This window comes from Eretmochelys imbricata, chromosome 22 (assembly GCF_965152235.1).
Source record: "Eretmochelys imbricata isolate rEreImb1 chromosome 22, rEreImb1.hap1, whole genome shotgun sequence".
Classification (NCBI taxonomy): Eukaryota; Metazoa; Chordata; order Testudines; family Cheloniidae; genus Eretmochelys; species Eretmochelys imbricata.
This window is the reverse complement of record NC_135593.1, coordinates 5,458,387-5,483,166: the sequence shown is the minus strand read 5'-3', so window position 1 is coordinate 5,483,166 and position 24,780 is coordinate 5,458,387. Positions and strand designations below refer to the sequence as shown.

Here is a 24,780-nt window from a genome sequence, read left to right as displayed (position 1 = left end):
CTACATTCTTTCTCTTGTCTGATTTCTTTGCAGTTCCTCCAGATGACCCAGTAATTACTGGGGGCCCGGTCATTAGCCTGAGAGCTGGGGATCCCCTGAACCTGACCTGCCATGCTGACAACGCCAAACCAGCAGCCTCCATCGTCTGGATGCGGAATGGAGAAGTGATCAATGGAGCCACCTACTCCAAGGTCAGGTGGGCTGGAGTTTGGGATGGGGATGTGGAATTGCTCTTCCGCTCGCCTCGCAGAGGTGTTCTTCACTCAGTACTGGCCAGAGCAGAACTGTGGCTCTTACGCATCAGGAGCAATGTCCTCCTCAACTGGTGTCACTTGGCATAACCCCAGTGACTCAGTGGTGCTCTGTTGATTTACACCAGCGGATGTTCTGGCCCCAAGTTTCTCGGTGCTGCTCCCTCAGCTTCTATACCCCTGGCTGCTGGGAGAGCAGAGATCAGTGGGGAGCCAGAAGGGCATATTCAGAGCGGACTCAAAGCTTCTCCAAGCCCTTCAGTAAATGATTTACACCAACTTAGGCTGACTTAGACTTACCTACTTATTAACGTGCGACCTTACATGTCATCTCTGAACATGGCCTACTGGAGTGAACACAGCTGCCCTGCCAAGGGGAGGAGTGGGCAAGAAAAGCAGCTGCCGGAAGGGTGTAAGCAGCTGTGAGTTGCAGTCAAGGGCAGACTCAGCTGTGAATTTGACTCATTGGCTACCTCCAGCCCAGAGAGCTCAGTGCTCTCCCTCTCAGCAGTGCTGAGCAGGTCATCTATTTGATGTGCTCCTCACCATGTATCTAAAAGCACGGTGGCCCAATACTCAAAGGTATACAGGTGCCTAACTCCCATTGACTTCAGCCTGAGTTGTCCTCAGGGAAGTGTAAATGCACCAGTGGATGGTTGCCACCTAACAGAACACAACAGCTCTCCGGTACAGCCCTGAGGCCAGAACTGGCCACAGCAGTGGCAGGCTCTGGGTCCAAACTGGCTAGAACAGCTTGCTCTCTGTGATGCTAAGAAGCTGGTTGGCTGGGCAATTTGGAGGAAATGAGTCTCTTGGGAGGGAAGGGGATTGTCTCTCTCGTGCCTGAATAGCACATCAAATTGAACGAGTTCAGCAGCAACCTTTGGCAAGCAGAGAACAAATGGTTCCTGTTTTAGCAGTTTCCATCCCAATTATGCTGGTGACACTGTGAGCCAGGGGCTGAACTGCTGGCTTGCAATTATTGTAGGCTTGGACTGATAAGATTTCACTAAGAAGTCAAACGGAGAGAGGCTGGTTCCAGGGGGCTGAATGCAGCTCTAGGAGCCAAGAGGTGTGGGGTTCTAGTTTCACCTCTGACCTTTGTGCCACTGGGTAGTTTGTGGCACCTAACCCAGGTTCCTGATCTCTAAAATGGGGTGACCATAAATACCTACAGTGCCATGGGTGGATGGGTTGTATTAGTTAAAATGACTTGAAGATGTAGGAAAGTGCTCAGTGTTATAACTGTGATAGTGAAACTTGGTGCTGAAACGTGGCTCGTGTTTGAACAGCTTTTACTGCACTAATATAGAATCATGGGGTCAGAGGGGACTGCAGGGATCATCTAGTCTAACCCCCTGCCAAGACGCAGGATTTGTTGTGTCTAACCCATCCAAGGCCGTGGTCTTTGGTAACTTTGCTAGTCATCCAGTCGCATTATCTTTTGAGAGAAGACTGAAGCAAAGTAGGCACTGAGCAGCTCTGCCTTCTGTCCCCAGCTCACCTTCTCCATTGAGCAGTGGACCCACGCTATCCTTGATCTTTCTCTTTTTGTCTGATATTTGTTAGAGACAACAGGAAGGGGCTGTACATTCCTTGACAGTTCTTTGCCTTGGCTTTCCTGGTTTTTTGTCCCCACATTCTTGCGCTATTCCCATGTATGCTTCCTTGGTGACATGCCCCTCCTCCCATTTCCTGTATGTATCCCTTTTGGGTTTTAAATAGCCAAAAAGCTCCTTGTGCAGCTGCATTGGCCTCCTGTGGCTCTTATATTTCCTCTGCATTGGAAAGGTACAGAGCCAAACTCATCCCTGGTGCAATTCAGGAGTCACCTCAGAGATCACAGTGCTGCCTATGTGCATAGGTATCTCTTCTCCCAAGACCAAATTATTTTACTATTTATTTTTACTATTTCACTTCATTGTGGAGCTCCAATAATGACTCCACAGTTAAGCCTACAAAACCATTCTTTTTCCATTATAAGCCTGTTTTTAAATCCTAGCTCGCTGTACAAAGCTGATTTCCAGCTGAATTTGCTCATGCCTGTTCTCCAGGAGAAGGCTTTTGCATCCAAGTGGTGAGATTGTGTGGAAGGACAAGGCTGGGTTTTAGGGCTCTGTCCATAGATTTCAGTGGGATCTGACCTGAAGTTGTGATGCTCTTGATCGGTAAAAGGAGTCATCAGGTTCACGTCCATGCTCAAACCTGCCATCTCACAGCACCACCATTTCAACTGCATGTCTGAAGGCTTTGTCTTGATTATGAGCTCTGCCATTGATCACCAGCTGGGATGCAATAACTGGGTATAACTCTCTTGTCCCAACGAGAATCTCACCTCAATCTCGTAATAGTTTGTTAGGCTTTGAGACTGGGCTTTGTGAAATACAGTTTGGAAACAGTTTCTTTCCCTCACTCTTGCCTGGTTTGATCTAGAAGAGCTCTAGTTTTTTCAATAACCTGCTCGTTGTTGGTGGATTTAAATTCCTGGTACAGTCTGGTTGCATCAGATGACCATCCAGGAAAGAATTGTTGATGAAATCCCCGAGGAATAGTTGTCGGCTTTTTTGCAGCGGCCAGAGCTTTAAGGCAGGAAGTTTGGTAGATGGCACTGATGGTTTGGACATACAAAAGCTGCAGGTTGATTGTCGACGCCCCTCCTATAGCCTTCCTCCATCTTGATGAGGGGAGTAGATAGACACACATGCCTCCTTGGTTGGTTGGGGCAAGTCCAAGGTGAAAAAATAAGTATTGCTACATTTCTAAATGAAAAGTCCAAATGTTTTGTTTCAAAATGGTTGAAATGAACTGTTATGACTTTTCCTCAGGGGAAAAAATAATTTTGTTTTTGGCCGAAACGAGTTGCCCAATTCAACCTGAATTTGCAGATTGTTTCAGTACCTCAAAAAATGCATTTTTCAGTGAATTTACTATTTGCTGAAAACATTTCACCCAGCTCTGCTGCAGAGTCAGTGCTACTGCGACATCAACTGACAGGGTGGCCTAGAGCAGGGAGCTGTTCCAGAATGGATCTTAGAGCCCGGGCAGAGAGCTGTCACTGCTGTTCTTCCTGGGAAACAGCTGGGATGTAGCACATGCCACAGCGTCTGGGGTCCCCCGAGAGGCTGGCTCTGCTGCTTCCTTCTCTCCATCACCGCCCTAGTCACCATCTTGCCCAAAGCGATGGCTCCCAGACCAATACAAGACACTGGCTCTTGCAATAGGTAATGAGGAGCCAAAGGCAGAGGGGTCCATGTTCCATTAAATTCCATCACAGAGGGTGGTGTCAGCAGCCAGGAGTTGCCTGGGCCATGGGGGGATGAACTCCCTTGGGTCCTGGAGCCCAACTGTCCTGCAGAGCTACCGAACAGAGGCCAGGAGAAACCAGATGAGGGGAATGACTCTTGAGATCTCAGCAGGGGTAGTGAGGACAGGCACCAGAGGCCCAGTTCTGGAGTGAGCGCTGGGGCCCGGCCTGTCAGGATGGTAGCGGTGGACCTCGAACTGACACAAGCAGAGAATCTCAGACGAGCAGGAAGGCAGCAGTGTCAGGCGATGCTGTCAGGGTTCACAGCCTGCCACGCAAGCTGAGGTAGCGGGGATGCTACAGAGATCTAGATGAGGTGGGGAGAGGCGTCCAGTGCTGGTGGTGAAAGCAGGGCTTAGATACCACAAGGAGATTCCCCATGTAAACCTGAGAGCGATGAAGAGAAGTATGTATGTGTGTGGGGTGGGAGGTATTTCCTTAAGAAACCAACCACAGCCTAAACCGACTAGCCCTGGCGTGGGGGGGAGAGATGTACCTGCCTGGAAGGGCACTGGGAGGGCTGGATGTGACAGACAGGGGCTGTTTGGAAGCTCTTGGGTAGCTCCAGGAAGTGTTGGCTGGATGGAAAACAAATTTGTGAGACCCACGAACCATCATCCGATTGCAGCCCCTGGGGAGATCCATCTCCCCTGTGCCCAGCTGCCTCCATCCCTGCCTATAGCTCCCCCCAGATGAGCCAACCTGGCCCCACAGGCCATCTGGAGGCTACTGGAGAAGGGAGCATCTCATTTGCATAGGGATTATGACCTTTCTGTCCCTAGCTGCTATCTGATTTGCCTGCAGTGTCACAGAAGGATTCCTGCTTTATTGCACCCAAATCCTGAGACATTTCATTTCCCCTGCCGGCAGCAGTCTCCAGCAAGGAACAAGCAGGCTGTTGAGCACCACAGCTGTGAAAGGGTAACCTGCCTGCAGCATGTGCATCTGAGCAAGGACAAATCTACAATCCCCATAGCCCCCTACAAACCCTGCTCGTCCAGCCCCCATGATAATATTACTCCCCTGATTAGCATTGCCTCACTCTCCCTCTTGCAACCTGAAACGGGGACCGAGCAAAAAACAAAATCAAATCCACAGCTGCCCCTTCCTGCCCCCACTTCCCAGGATGCCACGCGGCAGATGGCGCTAATTAAAACCTGAAAGAACTGACCCCTCTCTGCACCAATTTGGGTGAAATTAATTAAAATCTAGGCCATTAACATGTAATCGTTTGTAACTAATTGCAATCGCTTCAAATCTTCTTCTCCGCTGAGGGCTGGGTCAGTCCCGGCGCTGGGGAAGAGAGAGTTAAGCCCTCTTCGTTTCAGACCCGCCAATTGCCGTGACAGTGAAGGAATATCAGCCCTTTTTCAAATATATCTGTGTTTGTGTTTGCATTAATTCCAAAGCCTAAGCGCACTCGCTGCATACAAAGTGTGGCCCCATCTCAAATGAGAAGCCGAGACTCCCAGTGCATCTTAAGCAGCTGGCATGGAAGGGCTTGGAGGAAGAGGGCTGTCATACTGGGGAGGCATCATGCAAGGGACTTTCCATGCCAGATGGGGCCAGGTTGTGCCTACAGCCCTGTGGCAATGTCATCAGCTCTCATGATTTTATTACAAGTCTCGCAATATTTGCTGTTTTTCTTAAAGCCCCAGCTCCTGGAGTCAGGTTTCTAGCATTCCTGGTTGCAGAGGCTTGAAACCGTGACGTAAGTGTATCCTAAACGTTCAGAATCCTAAAGGCAAATAAAAGAACTGAACGTTTATTATTTTTTTTAAAAACCTCCTGATTTTTACACCCATCGCATGGTTTTCTGGAGGCCTGATGGGTGGTTTTTTGAACGTTTTGGTCGGCCATGCTGCCGGAGGGCCATAAATCAGATCCGCCCAGCAGGAGATTTCTACTCGCTACGCCAGGTTCCTTTCACAAAGACCTTCCTCCCTGCCCATGAACAGGCAGATCCGAAGGTTGAGCCTGTGTGCGACGGGGGATAACTGCAGCATTGGAGTGGAGCGTCCTCAGCTGCCTCGCTAGTGCCTCTGATGGCCTCCCCTGCTTCTTGGGGCTGATCAAGATGAGGGTTATACATTATCACTCCTTATACAGTGCCATAGGAGGGCAAGGAGAAAGGAAAACCGCAGATTTGCCTTGTGCCAGGGCGGGGCGTAGAGCTAGATACAGGGCGTGATGCTCCATTGCCCTGCACCTTGGGTCACCATTTGCACCGCTGCAAAGTGGGTGTGTAACACTAAGCAAATCAGAGTGGTTACGATTTACACCCGGGGCGTGGCACAGGAATGCCACCGCTGCTGGTGGCATCAACCCTTTCTGAACACATCGTCCACTGCAGAGCTTGCAAGGCAGCTCGTTAATGGCTTTTTAATATTCTCTCTCATGGCATGCATTACCTGTCTGATTAGCGTACATTAGAGGTCCAGAACGAAAGAAACCTCAATAATAATAATTAATTAATGCAAGCATTCGTTCTCTTGATGGCTAGTGAGGTGGTGTGATTTTTTTTTTCCCCCCCCTGTGGAAATTCAGAGATGGATTCACAAAGGGCTGATTCTCCAAAGGCTACAGAATGAGCCCCAGGAAGACCCAAAAATAGAACCCAGGAGTCCTCGGGCCTGATTCTGACTTGAGTGATGTTTTGCCTGGGCTGGGTTTGGCCGCTGGCACTCCACTCTCTACTCCAAGCCCTAGATCACACAGCTTGCTTCTTTCCTTCACTCTAAGCAAACTGCACTGGAGGCAAAATTGCAGTTTGCACAGTGCAATGCATTGCAGCAATTGGTGACTTTATGCTGCTTCTCTAGGAATCTTATGGTCCTTATAGTCTTCAGGCCCTGATTCCCGCGCTGCCTGGCAGCATACTTGTTCATTTCCTGTTGTGCAAAGTGGGTGTGAAATGCTACTGGATTGGCATGGCAGTGTTTCACACTTGCTTGGCACAGGTGTGTGAGGTGACCCAAGGAGCAAGAAGCAGGCCACTGGCTGTGAAATCCCTGATGGCTGCAAGGTCTGTTCAGTTGACAATACAAACATCTCCCTGCCTGGGATGGCGAGTGGGATGAATCTCACCAGAGCTGTCATCCTTGGGTGCAAGGCACTGCACGGTTTTAAAGGAGCCTATTGGAGTTAAGCACCCAACTCCCATTGAAACTCATTGGAGTTTGTGCACCTAACCCCCATCAACTCCTTTGCAAACCCCATAGGAATTGCAGTCATTTAGATTGTAAGATCTTCATGCAAGGACCGTCTACCGCTCTGTCTGTACAGTGCCTACCACTACCATAACCTGGCTTCATGCTTGTTGGTCCCTAAGCTCTAACATAATAAACACAGCTAAGAGTAAAGAATGTATTGCCCCTTTCAAGAGTAACCAACTTTCATCCCTGCTTCTCCCCCTGCAGACACTTCTCCGAGATGGCAAGAGGGAGAGCATCGTGAGCACCCTTTTTATCGGCCCCTCCAACATTGAGAACGGGCAGAACATCGTCTGCCGGGCCACCAACAAAGCCATTCCCAGCGGGAAGGAGACGTCCGTGACCATCGACATACAGCGTGAGTGTGTGACCGGCCAGACCAGCCATGTGTGTTTTGTAATGCCGCCCTGCCCTGGGGATTCCCTGGTGCCTGGATGACTGAGTTTGGCTAGAGTGGGGCCCTAAGTGCAAAGTTCCGAACCAGATCAGGCTCTGAGTTTGGGGTTTGGCTCCAGTGTATCTCTGTATTTGCAGTCTTACGATTAGCCAGTGGTGATCAGTTCAAGGCACTGATCTGACACAGCATTCAGAAGTCTGGACATCTCCCCAGAACTTCTCCAGTCTCTTGAACGTTCTTGGAGCTGCAAAACTGATCTGAATGTTCCATGTAGACAGGCTATCTCCTGAGGGTGAGGGATCCCAGGCCAGATCCCATCAGAAGGGCCATTCTCAGGGTATCCTGGAATTTCCACAGAACCAACAACCACAGAAGCAGTGAGAAAATGAACCAAATAACATGGTGGGGATGGGAGAGTACCTTGACTTGCTGAGATTCAGCTTGGGAGCAAAGATTCTGATTCTACACAAACTGCTCAGCCTGTCCCTAGCTGTGGGAGTACCTAGGGACTCCATGCTTATGCCCTCCGTATAGTCTATGTTCATAGTGTCGCCAGCAACCATGCCAATTATGATGGTCGTTTTGCTGACCGGGCACCTGTCTGAGACCACCAAACTATTCCATATAAGGCACAGGTGATACGAGCAGGTTCATTCACCAATGATGCATGATCTGGATTTGCACCCATGACTTAGAGGCTCAGGGCTCTGTACCTGGATTTAAAGAGGCCTCAAAGAAGCATCAGGTCCATCATTGCTCATAGTTTAAAAGGTTAGAAAACCTGCCTTATAATGACAGACTCTAGGAGCTCAACTTATTTAGCTTAACAAAGAGAAGGTTAAGGGGTGACTTGATCACAGTCTGTAAGTACCTACATGGGGAACAAATATTTAATAATGGGCTCTTCAATCTAGCAGAGGAAGGTCTAACACTATCCAATGGCTGGAAGTTGAAGCTAGACCAATTCAGACTGGAAATAAGGTGTAAATATTCAAGAGTGAGAGTGATCAACCATTGGTACAGTTTACTAAGAGTCACAGTAGATTCTTCATCACTGACCAATTTTAAATCCAGATTGGAGGGTTTTCTAAAAGCTCTGCTCTAGGAATTATTTAGGGGCAGTTCTCTGGCATGTGTTAGATAGGTGTTCAGATTAGATGCTCACAGAGGTACCTTCTGGCCTTAGAATCTATTAATCTTAGAGGGAATTTCATTAGTTTGTTAAAAAATTTCAAGGCTGGGACAGCTTTTTTTAAATACATTTAATACCCATCCCCATGATGGAGTGGCCTAGCCCACAACACAGAATTTCTGTAGCCATGTCTGTGATTCCCCCACCTACAGCTTTTTAAAGGCTTGCATAAATATCCTAGTCTCATTCAGTCCCAGTCTAATATGACCAGTTTAAAACTCCAGCTGATGCGGACAGGCACGTGCAGAGAACGAGACAGGCCAAACTTTATATAGCTCCCCTAAGTATAGATTTCAGTCTGGGCCACAGCATCTATCTGAGATGCACCCACCCTAACTCCCTTTCAATATCTGCTGCTGTCAGGCTCAGGCTGGCCCTTCCCCTAGCCCCACTTCATCTGCACACACAATTCTTGCAGCTGCATTTGCCAACAATTTGCAATTGCAGGGTGTTAAATATTGGGCTGGCAGCTGCTTTCCAGAGTCCAATTAAAACATAGCTTAGCAAAGTCGAGTGCAGCAGAAAAGTCTCCATTTAAGACTCCCAGCTTTTCTGCTGGAAGATTAACAGGTTCTTGGGTGGCTCTGTGGTATGTCCTGACAGAATCGGTGAGATCAGATGAGATAATGGCACGGGTTATTTCACAGATAGCAATTGGCTACAACAGTTGCACATGCATCCCCACACACACACACACACACACACACAATAATAACAACAGAAAGCCAGAGACATCATTAGACTGCGCTGTATAGAACGGGGCAGGCAACGTGATCTGAATCTCCGAGCATGGTGGAATCCATTTCAAAAGGGAGAGACCCAATAAAGAAGACCAATTTCTACTCCAAACCATTAAATACACCATGCTGTGAAAGTAATAATAATAATCCCATCCAGCCATTAAAAGAATGTTGCTTTTAATGGGCTCTAATGAGGATATCAATTTAACAGCGCTGGATGGAAGATGGAGGGGTACAATAACAGCAAGACAGATTAATCAGCCTGCGCTGGGGTGAATTTCATCCCTGAAGACAGAATGTACTCCAGCCTCTCTGCATCCCTTCAGCATACACAGCCTGGTTCCCCACTGCCTTACACCCTGAGAGATGGATTTTCCACTTGGCTACATTCACTTTCCACTGAACTTAAATTGGCTGGAGATCGCCCTGGGGAATTGTCCCTATGTAGGTGTTAAGCTGCTGGAGGCAGCTTAACTGCCTCCTACACCAGCTCCTTTACTGGGGTAAGCAGGAGGATGGGGCATGCCAGTAGACAAAGTGGGGGTAAGATGGGGCGGGACAAGAGGGAGCCAAACTCTACTAAGCTTGGGCCTCGACTAGCTCCCTTCTGGAGCTGACATCAGCGGTGGAATTTAGAGTAGTCCTCCTGCTGCTCTAATGTCGGCCAGGACCAAGCGGCCAGGGACCAAGGAACCACAGCTGGCTACTTGCAGCCACCACTGGCCACTCAGATGTAGCGGGGCCTGTGCCATCATTTAAGTCCATTTGGCTATCAAGCTACTTGCAGGCGGGCACTCTCACTATCTCTCCCATTTCATTCTGTCTACCTAGCTAGCTGTGCACCCAGGTACTTTATATGGCCCTCATCACTGTGATACCTGTGCAAGGCAGATGTGAAATGCTGCCCAGTTAGAAGGGGAGTGTTGTATACCGCTGCTCGGCACTGGTGTCAATGGCTTTGCATGGTGCATGGCAGTGCAGAAGCAAGCTCTAGGAGTTAAAGCGGGCAGATACATAGTGCATAAGGCTCTGGAAGGGATCTCTGCAATGGGGAGGTGGTGTCAAATCCCCCTGTGCAGAGCTAGGACTTGGATGGCGCATGGGCCTTGTGTTCCCTGGTCAGTTTTGTCCGACATGCACGGAGGCGTGTGCCGCATTTGGTGTGCTAATGGCAGCCTTAGCTAAAGTAGCACAAATGTTTCCATTTTAACTCCTCGTTTTCAATCCTCCGCAATGTTCCAAACCTTTCATCTCCCAGGCTGAAGCTTTCCAGGTCCCGTCTCTGATTCCCCCCCGCCGGCGGTTTGAGCAAAAAATGTCTGACCCTTTTTGAATGAGAGGACAGAGGGAAACATTCCCAGTCCCCGTTATAGAAACAAAAAAGTGCTTGGATCCCTTTATTTGAACAGCTCCAGCATCAACATGTCAGGGGTCTGAGCATTGAAGTTCAGCTTGGAAATAGCCCACGTTGAAGAAAAGTGTTGCTGGGAAAATTGGGTTTGATTTGAGTGAGCTTACGAGGGTTTGGAAATCAAATTTCACATACAGGTGGTGCTGTGGGCCCGATTCTCAATTGCAGCAAGGCTCTTTTACACACACACCACCAGTGTAAAGAAGCCTTAATGTGGGTGAAATGTTCACCTTCCATACTGAGCCTTTGGGCTGCCACAGCAGTGTAAAGGGGTCTTAGTGTGACTGAGAAGCAGTCTGTAGTCTGTAGCCCAGACCATGCATGCATGGCCTAACGAGCTAGGCAGCATCTCCTGCCCACTCTGAGGTCCATCCTGCAAGGTGCTGAGTGCTCTTCCCAGAAGCACCTGAGTAATCCCATGGATTTTGATGATTTCGGGGTCTGCCCCGGAAGAACTGAGCCTTTGCTGTCTAATGTAATGGGCATTGACCTGTGCCGTTGAAAATGTAGTGCATCCCCCGCAGAAAGTTTTTAGCATCCTTGCAAGCAGAAGTCCTTGGGTTCACTGTGCACCTTGTGTGAGATTCTGTGCTGTGCCTGTTTTCCATGGGGCAAGGGAGGGCTAAGATGGCTTGACGCACCCTCCCCAGCTTGGGCTGCTCTGAGGGCTGGAGGGCCCCCTGGCATAACCTAAAACCGCTCTGGGAGCCTAGCTGCATTGCCACAACCTGTCCACACAGTACTGCCTAGAATCCACACTGTGTGCTGCAGACCTACCTACAACACATTTTCCCATCCCTAGTCCTACCCCCAGCATGTCCCCTCCACGTGGGCTTGCAAGGGGTTCCTCCAGTCGAAGGGCAATCGGATGGTGGTCTTCCACAGTGCCTACACTGGAGGAATCCTCCCCTGGCCAGTTATGGGGCTTTTAGGGCCTCTTCATGCTACTCCAGCTCTTTTTACAAGATGTAAAGGGTCCCAGAGGGGAGGATCTCCGCGGACTATCCTGGGGTGTCTAGAGGAATAAACCCAGTTTATAGAACTGTTTTAACCTAGACAATTCCGTTAAGAAACTACATTAAAAGAATATCACGGTTGCAGAATATCAGAGCTAAGCACCTATTGCTTGCACCCTCCCCCCACTCTGTTGCCTTGTGTGTACGCCATTATGTGACTGTCTGTTTGCATGGCCACATCAGCTTCTCAGATAGTACCATGTGACAGCAATGGAGCTGGCTGGAGATTTCCAGATGGAATGCTTTTCCTTTGGATTTGTCAAAAGGGAAACATTTTGCGGTAATGTTAATTTTGACAACGTTTTGTTTGTGGGGGCTGGGCGGAATGGAGCATTTTGATTTTCCGTTTAAAAATGACTCTTCATTTCAACTTTTTTAAATCCTAGAAATGTAGGACTGGAAGGGACCTCGACAGGTGTGAGGCAGAACTAAGTATTATCCAGACCATCTCTGACAGTGTTTGTCTAACCTGCTCTTAAAAAACTCCAATGATGGAGATTCCACCACCTCCCTAGGCAATTTATTCTAGTGCTTAGCTACCCTGACACGTAGGAAGTTTTTTCTAATGTCCAACTTAAATCTGCCTTGGTACAATTTAAGCCCATTACTACTTCTCAGTGGTTAAGGAGAACAATTTATCACCCTCCTCTTTATAACAGTCTTTTAGGTACTTGAAGACTATTACCATGTTCCCCCCCCTCTGTCTTCTCTTCACCAGACTAAACAAATCCAATTTTCTTTCCTTGTAGGTCATTTTTTCTAGACCTTTAATCATTTCTGTTGCTCTCCTCAGGACTTTCTTGAATTGGTCCACATATTTCCCAAAGTGTGGTGCCCAGAACTGGACACAATACTCCAGTTGAGGCCTTATCAGTGCTAAGTAGAGTGGAAGAATTACTTCTTGTCTTGCTTACAACACTTCATCTAATATATCCCAGAATGATATTTGCTTTTTTTGCAACAGTATTACATTGTTGACTCCTATTTAGTTTGTGATCCACTATGACCCCCAATCCCTTTCTGCAGTACTCCTTCCTACGAAGTCATTTCCCATTTTGTATTTGTGTAATTGATTGTTCCTTCCTAAGTTTAGTACTTTGCATTTGTTCTTATTGAATTTCATCCTATTTGCTTCGAACCATATCTCCAGTTTGTCAAGATCATTTCAAATTCTAATCCTGACCTCCTAAGCACTTGCAACCCATCCCATCTTGGTATACTCTGAAACTTTACTCTCTAAGTATGCTCTAAGTATGATTATCCAAATCATTTATGAAGATATTGAATAGCACCAAAACCGGGACAGATCCCTGCAGGGCCACACTCAGTATGCCCTTCCAGCTTGATTGTGAGCCACTTATAACTGCTCTCTGAGTACACTTTTCCTACCTATTGTGCACCCACCTTATAGTAGGTTCGTTAAGCTATATTTCTCTAGTTTGTTTATGAGAAGGTCATGTTGACAGTATCAAAAGCCTTATTCAAATCAAGATAGATCACATGTACTGCTTCCCTCTATCCACCAGGCTTGTTACCCTGTCAAAGAAGGATATTAGGTTGGTTTGACATGGTTTGTTCTTGACAGATCCATTATTGACTGTTACCTTATTTTCTTCTTGGTGCTTGCTTACAAATTGTTTGGTTTTTTGCTCCATTATCTTTCCAGATACCAAAGTTAAGATGACTGGTCTATAATTCCCTGGATTGTCTTTATTCCCCTTTTTATAGATAGGGCCTATATTTGCCCTTTTATCAGTTCTCTGGGATCTATCCTGTCGTCCATGAGTTCTCAAAGATAATCACTCATGGCTCAGAAATCTCTTCAGACCATTCTTAAAGTATTCTAGGATGTATTTCATCAGGATCTACTAACTTGAAGACATCTAACTTGTCTAAGAAACTTGTCTTAATTTTTTCTTTTCCTATTTTAGCTTCAGATCCTACCCCGTTTACAGTGATGTTCACTGTGTTAGTCATCCATTCACTAACTTTTTTGTGTGTGTGAAAACTGAAACAAAAAAGACATTTAACACTTTGACCATTGCTGTGTTTTCTGTTATTGTCTTTCCCTCCTCATTGAGAAATGGGCCTACCCTGTACTTGGTCTTCCTGTCATGTATTTTTAAAATGTTTTCTTGTTGTTCTTTATGTCCCTAGCTAGTTTAATGTCATTATTTGCCTTCACATTTCTAATGTTGTCCTTAGCTGCTTGTGTTCATTTTTTTTTTATATATTCATCCTTCATAATTTGACCTAGTTTCCACTTTTTGTATGACTCTTTTGAGTTTCAGGTAATTGAAGGTCTCCTGATTAAGCCAGGATGGTCTCTTACCACACTTAATCTCTTTCCTATGCATTGGGATAGTTTGCTGTTGTGCCCTTAATAATGTCTCTGTAAAACAAAAACAAAAAAACTGCCAACTCACCTGAATTCTTTTTTCCCTTAGACTTGCTTCCCACGGGATCTTGCCTACCAATTCTGAGTTTTCTAAAGTCTGCCGCCTTGAAGTCTATTGTCTATATTCAGCTGTTTTCCCTCCTACCATTCCTTAGAATAATGAACTCATCATTTCATGATCACTTTTACCCATGCTGCCTTCCACCTTCAAATTCTCAACCAGTTCCTCCCTGTTTGTCAGAATCAAATCTAGAACAGCCTCTCCCCTAGTCACTTTCTCCACCTTCAGTAATGCAATGCATTGGAGATAACTTTTTAAGAACTTGTTGGATAATCTGAGCCCCGCTATATTTTCCCAACAGGTGTCTGGGTAGTTGAAATCCTTCATCACCGTCGAATCCTGTGCTTTGGATGATTTTGTTAGTTGTTTAAAAACAGCCTCATCCATGACTTCTTCCTAGTTAGGTGGTCTAAGTAGACCCTACCGTGACATCACCCTTATTTTTTTTTTGCCTCTTTTATCTTTACCCTAAGACTCTCAAGAGGTATGCCTCCCACTTCTGTCTCAACCAAGTGTATCTTTGCTACCCAAAACCACAACTCTTCCCTTTTCCCCTGCCTGTCCTTCCTTAAAAAGCTGTACCCTTCTATAGCAATATTCCAGTCATATGAATTATCCCATGAAGTCTCCGTGATGCCAATTATGGCATAATTGTGGTTGTTCACTAGAATTTGTAGTTCTTCTTGTTTATTCCCCATGCTTCTTGCATTAGTGTACCGACATCTACGATGTACATTATATTTCCCCTCTATAGTTCCTCCTTGCTCCTTTGTCCCTGCTGTGATTTGTCCATATTCCCCCAGCTTCTGACCCTTCACCTAGGTCTCCATGTTTTGGACTTACCTGTGAGCTTGTGTCTCCTGCCCCTGTTGAACCTAGTTTAAAGCTGCCCTCACTAAGTTAGCCAGTCTGTATCCAAAGATACTCTTCCAGTTCCTTGCTAGGTGGTCCCCATCTCTGCTCATCAGTCCTTCTCGCAACAGCATCCCATGGATGAGAAAGCCAAAGCCCTCCTGGCACCACCATCCACACAGACAATAATATAAAATTGTTTTTTTAAAAGAGAATTTGAACACCACCTTTCGATTGCCATGAAATGATTTTTTTCCCCCTGAAATTTTTTGTTTCATGGCAAATTTTGTATTTTGTTTTGTTTTTCATTCCTGTTTTGGAACAGAAAAAAATTCAAAATCTTGGAATTTCCCACAACGTGGAAAATCCAGTGTTCACCCAGCTTTAAATATCTTCACCACACTTGCATGCATGGAGGAGACCAAGGAGAAAGCAGAATATAGCCAGGTCATGGTAGTTGGAGAAGACAGAAGGCAGAAAGACTGGAGCCACTGGCCCTTGTCTTACTCTTAAAGGGGCTAGTTTAGGCACCCAAGAAGAGGTCTACATAGATCTGCCTCATTATTTGCATAATAGGCAGGGCTAACTCAGTAGAAGCCACTACTCATGGATTGGTGGATGTGTACTCCAGAAAGAATTGCTTCAATGCTCTGAAAATGCCTGGTTTTTAAAATCTAAACATGCCCTGGGTGGAGATGCTGAGAACCTGGCTATCCTATGCCTGAGCAGTGGGGGAAGTTTGGTGCTCCTTCCAGTGCTGGAACATTCCCCAGTGACCCCGCAAAAGCCTGTGTGGGAACCCCATGGGGTTGGGGTGAGAATGGGCAGCAGCATCTCTCCTTCCCCCAAACATGCCAGACCCCATCCGCATTAATACCCTGGCTTTCCCCTCTGCCTGGTAGAATTTCCTCCCCTCCCCGCAAACCCCACTACTGGTGTGCAGGGAGCAATTCCCTGGCATCACAGCTTCAGGAAGAGCTGTGCTCTCATGGTGGAGCTAGAGATAGCGGAGGTCAGCGTGGGGACTCAGAGCCTCCTTGCTGACAGCCCAGGCCTGGCAAGCACCCTTCCCTGCTGCATGGCCCCTGCACAGCGGATTTGGCCAATACATCCACCGAGCTGCAGAGCCACAGCCCTACGGTCCCCTGGCCCAGCCCTACTCCTACCTGAGTTAGCATGCTATGGCTGGGGAAGAGTACATCTCCATAGCACACAGCACTTTGAAACTCCTGGCCTCCCTCCTCAGAGACAGTCATACCAATTCCACTGAAACCCAGACCTTGCATGGCCCAAATGTCTCCCAGAGCATTTGGCCTGGAGTCTGTGTCGTCCAGTTTCCACTGCACACTCTATGCCGCATGTTAGCTTTGATATAGCTGCACAGTAGTTACTGTCCCGGGTTGAAAGACATTTCCTTTAACAATAAGCACTCCAAGGAACGAGTCCATCCCATGAACCAACAGCCTAATAAATCACTTGATAGCAAATCAACTTCTTATTTTTTTTCACTTAAAAGAGCATCAAAAAAGGTTCTTATACCATAACAAGACTGCTCACCCCATCCAGTGATGGGGGGGACCCCTAGTCTATCTGATGGTAGCGAAAGTTTGCTTTAAATACCACACATCGGGATTCAGGATCTGCCTTCCAAATAAAATAGCTGAGTCATGAGCCCACCTCCCCCTTCCAAAAAACCAACCTAAAATCCCACCAGGGTTTGTAATGGAAACACTAAGTGACTCCAGCTGGAACGTCTGTTCAATGTGATTTCCATTCCACCAGCCACATCAAAGCCAGACTCCTGTGAGTTATGCGCTGAACATCACAAGTGGGATTAAAATCATGTTGAATAGTTTGATATGCCATAAACTATTTATACTACCGGAGCCCAGTGCCTGTATTGAAATTCACATCCTGTGTGCCAGGATGGAGACGGGCTGGCTCGCTGCTTCGCCAGACCCATTTGTGGAAGCTCAGCGCCTCTGCGCACCATGTGGTTGCTCATTTCAATGCCTTTTTTAATGGGCCTGTAGGTTTGTGCTTTTCTTTAAGTGAGATGGAGGTAAAGGAATGAGAATTCAGGGGAAGTCAGTGACAGCAAGGTCAGGGGCGTGGGATTCTAACCGATGTAACGACAGTTCCTGGTACCAAAGTATCTGAGGACTTCAGATCGTATTTATACTCGCAACATGCCTGGGAGGCAGGGCAGGGCTGGGCTGCGTTCCCCACTGTATAGTGGGGGAACTGACTCACAGAGAGACTAAGTGACTTGGCCAAGATCACAGACGTTAAAGCAAAGAATTTAACTTGGTCTCCTGAGTCCCACACTAGCACCTAGGCCGCCAGACCATCCTTCCTCTCTAGGCGAGAGCGGGTGGAGATGAAAACTGGTCCTGGCATGAGCAGAGGCTCAAGGTGGTAGTGAGGGTGAAGGGGATTAAGGTAGCTATGAGTCACCTTTCATGCAGGGATCTGTAAGCATTTCATGGACATTCGTGCGAGAGCCCTCCCAGCGCCTTTGCCTCATAACTGTTCCCAGTTCGCTGCGTCTCTAACCGGATTGCTGCTTTCCACACGTAAGCCGGAGCATTGCAGGACATTGTAACAGCAAGCGGGTACTGAAGGGGCTGTGCGTCTCCCATTTGTCATGGCGGTTTCTCCCCTAGATGGGCAGAAGGTGCTGCCTTGCTGCTCTTCCTCCCCCTCCGCTCAGTGCAAGTGTTAGAATCAGTGCTCTTTCAAATGATGCTGCTAATCCTGCGGCCCTGGGGGCCCCCTTGAAGGGGGCCTCACTCTCAGCAAGACGGCTCAAGATGTCAGTGGTGCAGTAGGGTGCAATAAGAGCTGCACCATGCTCTCTGGTGAAACCATCCATCCCACAGGGAATCGTGACGGCTTTCTTTGCTCCTGAGCTACACCGGGGAAGAGCACAGATTCCTTCCTCCTCCTGATTAACAGGGAACCTCCATCCATGCGCCACAAACACACACGTCACTAACAGCTTCCGCGTGCGCACACACTTCCCACCCACTGACATGGCTGTTTAGAGCAAGGAGGTCATACACCAAACTTCTGATGCAGGTGGCTGGTGGGCTAGTTGCATGGCACTGCAGAGGACTCCAGCTTTGGTCAGACTCTCTGATATCCTTTTGTTTCACAGCACCTTACAAGGTACTGGTCAACATGAGCCAGGGCATGAGAGTCTGCCCCTCTGCTTGTACTTGCCTTGCTCTTTGGGTCCCTGGAGGCAGCATATATGTTCTTTTCCCTGCTTCTAGCTCCACACATGCCCTGCATGTGTAAGCTTTGACTCTCCCCGCAAGCAGAGTAATAGAGTCAATGGAGATCCAGCAAACTTCTTAAGCACGTATCTAAGAGTCTGCCTCCACTGCAGCGTTAACTCAGGTGACCAGCACCTAGGCTAGCCTAGCCCAAATGTGAGCAGCCACACTGCGTCACCCTACCCCGCATGGCTGCATCTTCGTTGGTGCTGCTCTTCCCCTCTTGGGGTGCTAGGACTTCTGCGGACATATCGCATGGATCTTAAAGCTGCCAAAGAAGCTGACAGGTTTCAGAGTAGCAGCCGTGTTAGTCTGTATCTGCAAAAAGAACAGGAGTACTTGTGGCACCTTAGAGACTAATCAATTTATTTGAGCATAAGCTTTCGTGAGCTGCAGCTCACTTCATCGGATGCATTCAGTGGAAAATACAGTGGGGAGATTTTATATACACAGAGAACATGAAACAATGGGTGTTACTGTACAGACTGTAACAAGAGTGAACAGGTAAGGTGAGCTATTACCAGCAGGAGAGCGGGGCGGGGGTGAAACCTTTTCTAGTGATAATCAAGGTGGGCTATTTCCAGTCTACGTAAAAGAATAAATGGAAACAAATCAGACGTCAAGAATGATAACATTCAAAAACCAGTTGGAGAACACTTCAGTCTCTTTGGTCACTCTATTACAGACCTAAAAGTTTCAGAGTAACAGCCATGTTAGTCTGTATTTGCAAAAAGAAAAGGAGTACTTGTGGCACCTTAGAGACTAACCAATTTATTTGAGCATAAGCTTTCGTGAGCTACTGCTCACTTGAGCTGTAGCTCACGAAAGCTTATGCTCAAATAAATTGGTTAGACCTAAAAGTGGGCAATTCTTTAACAAAAAAACTTCAAAAACATACTCCAACGAGAGACTGCTGAATTGGAATTAATTTGCAAACTGGATACAATTAACTTAGGCTTGAATAAAGACTGGCAGTGGATGTGTCATTACACTAAGTAAAACTATTTCCCCATGTTTAGTCTCCTCCCTCCCACCCCCACCCCCACCCCCACCCCACCCCCGACTGTTCCTCCCAGGTTCTTGTCAACTGCTGGAAATGGCCCACCTTGATTATCACTACAAAAGGTTTCTCACCCCCCCTTCCCCCCCCCCCTCCCGCCGCTCTCCTGCTGGTAACAGCTCATCTTACCTGATCACTCTCGTAACACTGGGTATGGTAACACCCATTGTGTCATGTTCTCTGTATATGTAAAATCTCCCCACTGTATGTTCCCCTGTATGCATCCGATGAAGTGAGCTGTAGCTCACAAAAGCTTCTGCTCAAATACATTTGTTAGTCTCTAACTTTCCAAGAAGCTGAGCAGCTCAGCCTTTTTCCCAAAGAATTGTGAGAGAATGTGTCTGTCCTTTCGGGCACAAGGGGGCAATTGGAGGACTACTGGCACGCAAGGTGTGTAGCCTGTGTCCTCACTACTAGACCTAGAGGAAGCAGCACCTGGGCTTTAGCCTTTACCCCTCACCCGGCCAGCTGGCCTGGGTTTAGCAGCACTGAACTCAGGTGAGAGGGTTCTGTGTGTGGACAGGAGGGGGATTAGGGACAACACCCAAGTAAGAGCCCTTGCTAACTCTGCAGTGAAACATACCCCCAAGTCACTGAAGCCAATGAGTACTCAGGGGTCAAAGATAGGCATTTGCCTTCCTGAATCGGGGCCCAAGCCAGTAGTCTTGATCCTGTTCATACCAAATAATGTTTGGTGAATGAGATTATGCAATATATGTGTATACGTGGACATGCATGTATGCACTCCTCCCAGTTGGCTGCTGGCTGGGTCAAGTCAATTCAATCATTTGAATTAATTGCAAGCAGCCAGGAAGGAATTATAATTGTAACTGAGTAGCATTACATTATGGTGAGTTATCATTTATGTAAATGTCTTTTTAAAAATATTTGCAGGTGTCTCCCTTTGTTACGGGGAATCTCTGGAACATTACCAGAGCATTAGAAAGCACAATCCCATTTGTGACAGGAAAGATCAAAGACTTTTTAATTCATTTTCTCCTTCTTCTTTTTATCTACATTTTTTAAGTGCAGAAGGGAGCCCTGCTCCTTTTTATACAAAGAGGCTCCTCTATAAATCCTAAACACAGCTACTAAACCATCAAACAATGGGGAAGCTACTAAAGAGAAGTGTGATTCATACTTAACAAAGGAAGGTGATTAGCTGTTGTTGTATAACAATGGGGAAGTGTCAGGACACCTGCAAATGAATTAGGAGCGCGCTATATATCTCTGAGCTGTTGTGTTAGCACATCTCATTTATATTCCCAACTGCTCTGCCTTTATTGCCATTTGAATTGCACATTTTTAAATGAGATTAGGGTAAATTGAAAATACTTGTAATTTCCCATCATAATTTCCCATCAAGGAGGCAGGTGGCTGTGCTCACAACAAAGCAGGGAGCTGGCAGTGTAAATTCTGCCCACCTAATGAGGTGGGAGCCCGGTGAAGGAGAAGGTAGCTCAGCATCCTGCTTTGCTGTCCAGATATTTATTCTTCTGTCTTACTGTCTTCTGTCCCTCTGAGATGACCACCTCTCTGCATGACCTCCCCACTCCTATGAATCCTGCCAAGCTCACTCACAGGGGCTAACTCTGCCGCTCCCTTGTTTTGCTTCTCAGCGAGCTCAGCCCAGTGAGGTCCTGCAGAAAGGATGTCTTCCGTCTGAGGTGAGCTCCGCACAGCTCTGATTCGCTTGGTGTGCCCTAAGGAACCACCAGGGAGAGCCTGGAGCAGCATCTGTCTTACTTTGGACCCAATCCTGAAGGCACCAAGGACCAACAATGCCTATTTTTGCAGGAGAGCTTTCTTCCTCCCCAGCCTCTTCTCTGGCGTTCAGCCCATTGTGGGTGCACTAGCCTCGGCTGCAGCTCTTATCACTGGAAAGTGCTGTCGGATGGGGGCTCAGTGGCTTAGGTGAAATGGATTGTTCTTGTAATACCACCCTCCTGGCTGAGTCAGCAGCAGCAGGAATTGGACCTGGGATCTATGTTTCTAAGAGTATAAACCTCGGTTGTCTGAGCTAGTAGCTCATTGCCTGCTAGGTGTGACCCAGCCACCAGTAGGAGACAGAGCACCACCCCAAGAGGAGCACGGAAAGTGCATGTTAGCCAGGAATCTCTGAGGTTCTATAGCCTGGGGTCACACAGAAGCTCACATTAAGATGAGCCGAATGGTCCCTTCTAGCCTCATAATCTATGAATCCCCCTGGTGGGGAGGGTCCTCCCAGCTCAGGGCCAAGGCAAGACAGTACAGTGGGGTGGGAGTGAAACATACTCATTCTGTACCTGTGTGTGGGTAGATGGAGGTGTGACATACCAAGGTACAATCTAGACTAACATGTCACCCTTGCCCTGCAACCTTGGGTGCCTTTCAATGTGTGGCTGAAGTAGCTCCCACCTGGAACATTCACAGCCTCTCAGCATACAAGCCCTACCCTGAGTATCTGGGTATAACTGCAGCCTGTTAACCACACTTGGGTTACACTCTGGCTGTCACCAGCCTGGGTTATACTGCAGGGTGACCCCAACACACCCCCAGTCCCAGATTTCCCCCCAGCATTGTATGTCCTGTGCTGCCCAGCCCTCTCCTGGACTGTGCAAAATATTTTAAGTTCATTATTCCTTTACGGGAACAATAAGGCAGCTCATTAATTCAAATAGTTATTCAGACACTTCAATTTACGCACACTGGATTAGATAAAACAGTAAAACAAGTTTATTAACTATAAAGAGAGATTTTCAATGAATACAAGTAATGAGGCATAACAGTCAGAAATGGTTACAAGAAAAATAAAGATAAGGCATTTACTAATACCTAGCTTAACAAACTGTATCAGATTCAAGCAAAGTTTCTCACCACATGTTTTCAGCAGTCTTCCTGGCCGAACCCCTCCCCCATAGTCCAACGCTTACTACCTTTTTCTCTTTAGGTGCAGTGAATGCCATAGGCAGAGAGAAAGGGGTATCTTGGGGTGCTAGTCCCCCCGCTGAGAAGCATTTCCAGCTGGGAGCAAGGCAACAAGCAGGAACTCCATGCTGATTCTTTGCTAAGATGTTTTGCCCCAGTCCCTTCCCTGCCAAAGAATAGCCACTAGCAGGTAATGATCTATTAGCCTTGTTTACACTTGGCTGAGGCATCAGCTTCCCCTCTGTCTCCAAGGAACTGGTTTAGCCACTCCCTAGACTTCTCTGGAAAACATACTTTTAGTCGTGATCTCAGTTTATGTTTATAATTTCACACACAACACTGCTATGTGCATTTTGCCATGACATTACTGATCAGCAAATTAGGAGTTTTTAAATGATACCTCAGAAGGCATACCTTGGACAAACATTATTACAATAGTGTCTTTTAGGGTGTGAACACAGGGGAATAGTCGATCATAGGAGGATATCATTCTTCAAGGCTGTTAACGTTTCCACCACCATGAAGTTAACTGAAAAAGCTAAATTTAAAGAGAGAACCTAGGGAAAGCAGCTTGTTGGATCCTTAAAGATGTCTCATTCTTCATCTCCAAATTTCTGATGGGAATGCCAAGCTGGGGAGCATCTTTCTTGTGTTGTCTTGCCTGGATATCCATCTCACCACCATCTGTTCTGTGCTGTGTGATTCAGCTAGCCTGTCTCTATCACATGAGACGAGCACTTGGGTTATTGCACATGTGAGGAACGCCCATAACTCAGCATCTCTATAGATGCAGGAGCCTGTTCATTCACAAGGCGGAGGGGAACTGGCTGCTCTGGGAGCTTTTCAACAAACCACTTTACGGCTTCTCCGCTCAGCCTACAGGACCAGCGCACCCTCCAGTGTACCTCTGCCCGGAAAAAGTGCCCGACTGGCATCCCTGGGAATGCAGAGATGGTACATTGTCAATGACAGGTTCCCCCTACCAATGTTCCTCATGGAAGTCTCACAGATATCTAGCAGGGAAAGGGTGAGCACAAACCAAATTCAGCACGGACACCCACTGCAGAACACGCCATGCAAACGAGCCCCATTCTGCGCCACTCTAAAGGGGTTTTGTGTTTTCTTCTTCGCAAGCGAGGCAGGTATCTCATGAACAAATGACACCCCGTTGGATGACAAGCTGGTGAGCTCCGAGCAATGATACTCTGCTCCCATCTCCTGGAGACCTGCCACTTCTTTGGGGACTGATGCCCCTGACCACCACCACTAGCTCTGCCCACTCTGCTGCTTAGCATTAATGAGAGGCAGCTGTCAAGTTTGTCACCAAAAAGACTCTGCCTGCATACGTCCAGTGGAGTGCTGAACTGCTCTCTCTCTCTGTCTCTCTCTGAGCCCTGTTTGAAAGAAGTATGACAGAAGGAGGCTAGAGAGAGCTAGTGAAACATGAGCTAAGGGGAAGCAAACACAGTGGATATGCTAGCCACCTGGATCATAATACCTTTGTGATACAGTCAGGACCATTGGACACCCTTGGGAGGGAGGAAGGACGTTTCGGTTCGTAGATACAAGGATGTGTAGAGTTTAAAGCCAAAAGGGACCATTAGATCTTCCTGTCTATCACCGGCGATAGAATTTCATGCACTTACTCCTATACCCAGCCCCATATCTTGTGCTTGGTTAAAGCTTCTTCCAGGAAGGCCTCCAGGCTTGATTTGAAAACAACAAGAGATGGGGAATCCCCCGCTTCCCTTGGTGGAGTGTTCAAATGGTTAAATCACCGTCACAGATTTGTGACTAATGTCCAGTTTGGCTAAGCCAATGGGCCTGCAGCCAGGACCCTGGGATTCTGTTCCTGGCTCTTCCACTGACGATCATGCAAGAAGCAGCAGGGTCATGGCTTGAGCTATATGGGAGGACCTTTGGGGACTCTAGGCTCCTCTGGCCCTTGTGTGTGGGAGCACAAGGACGGCGATGATGTCTATCCCCCTCTACAAGGGGGAAGCTCCTTATGCCCTGCATATCCCTACAGGGCGAGGAGCAATCCAGGCTTTACTCTCTCCATGCCTGGGGTGAAATGTGGGGTTAATAGCAGTGCCTCCCTCCATACAACTGGCTAGCTATGCTCACCTACGTCAGTGGGCCCCTAGGCGGGTACAGTTAAGAAGCTCCTTGGATGGAAGCTGCATCATTGCAATGTGTTCCAATCAGGATTCAAAGGAAGCCAGTTTCCTAGGTTCAGAAGAATTTAGTCAACTGCTTCTCCCTTTGTTACTTTTCATGCCCTGCTGCCTGGTTCCAGTGTGATACACAAAGGCCAGAACCTTGCCCTCTGAGTGACTAAAGCTAGGCTCCTAAATCCCCACATTTAGGCACCTAAAATAAAAGCAGCCTCATGACCCAGGGTTCCCATGTCCCCACTCAAGTCAACAGGAGCTGTGGGAGCTCTGAAACTCATCCCACTTTTAGGTGCCACCCTGGTGAATAGTGGAGCCACGAATGCTGGTGTCAGCCACTGGTGAGCGTGTGTTCCAGGTCGTTCTCTGGGCCAATGCCAATCTGTTATAGCCCCAGCTGTGGAGCCTTGGCTCGTTAGCTCAAGCTGCAGCAGCTCATGCTCATAGCTCCGGAAGTCCCCTATTCAGCCCCCAGTATGTCGGCCAGGAGGGCAGCTGAATGAGATTGGTGTGAAGGCTGAGAC

The 24,780-nt window shown here is 47.5% G+C and overlaps 1 protein-coding gene across 1 annotated transcript in view; it reads left to right on the top strand.

Moving 5' to 3' along the window:
* KIRREL3 (kirre like nephrin family adhesion molecule 3) overlaps positions 1 to 24,780 on the top strand; it is a 292,205-nt gene that overhangs the window by 122,400 nt on the left and 145,025 nt on the right. The window contains exons 5-6 of the mRNA XM_077839635.1: positions 34 to 191; positions 6,975 to 7,125. Coding sequence (XP_077695761.1) covers positions 34 to 191; positions 6,975 to 7,125 — 309 coding nt within the window. The remainder of the gene's footprint in view (positions 1 to 33; positions 192 to 6,974; positions 7,126 to 24,780) is intronic.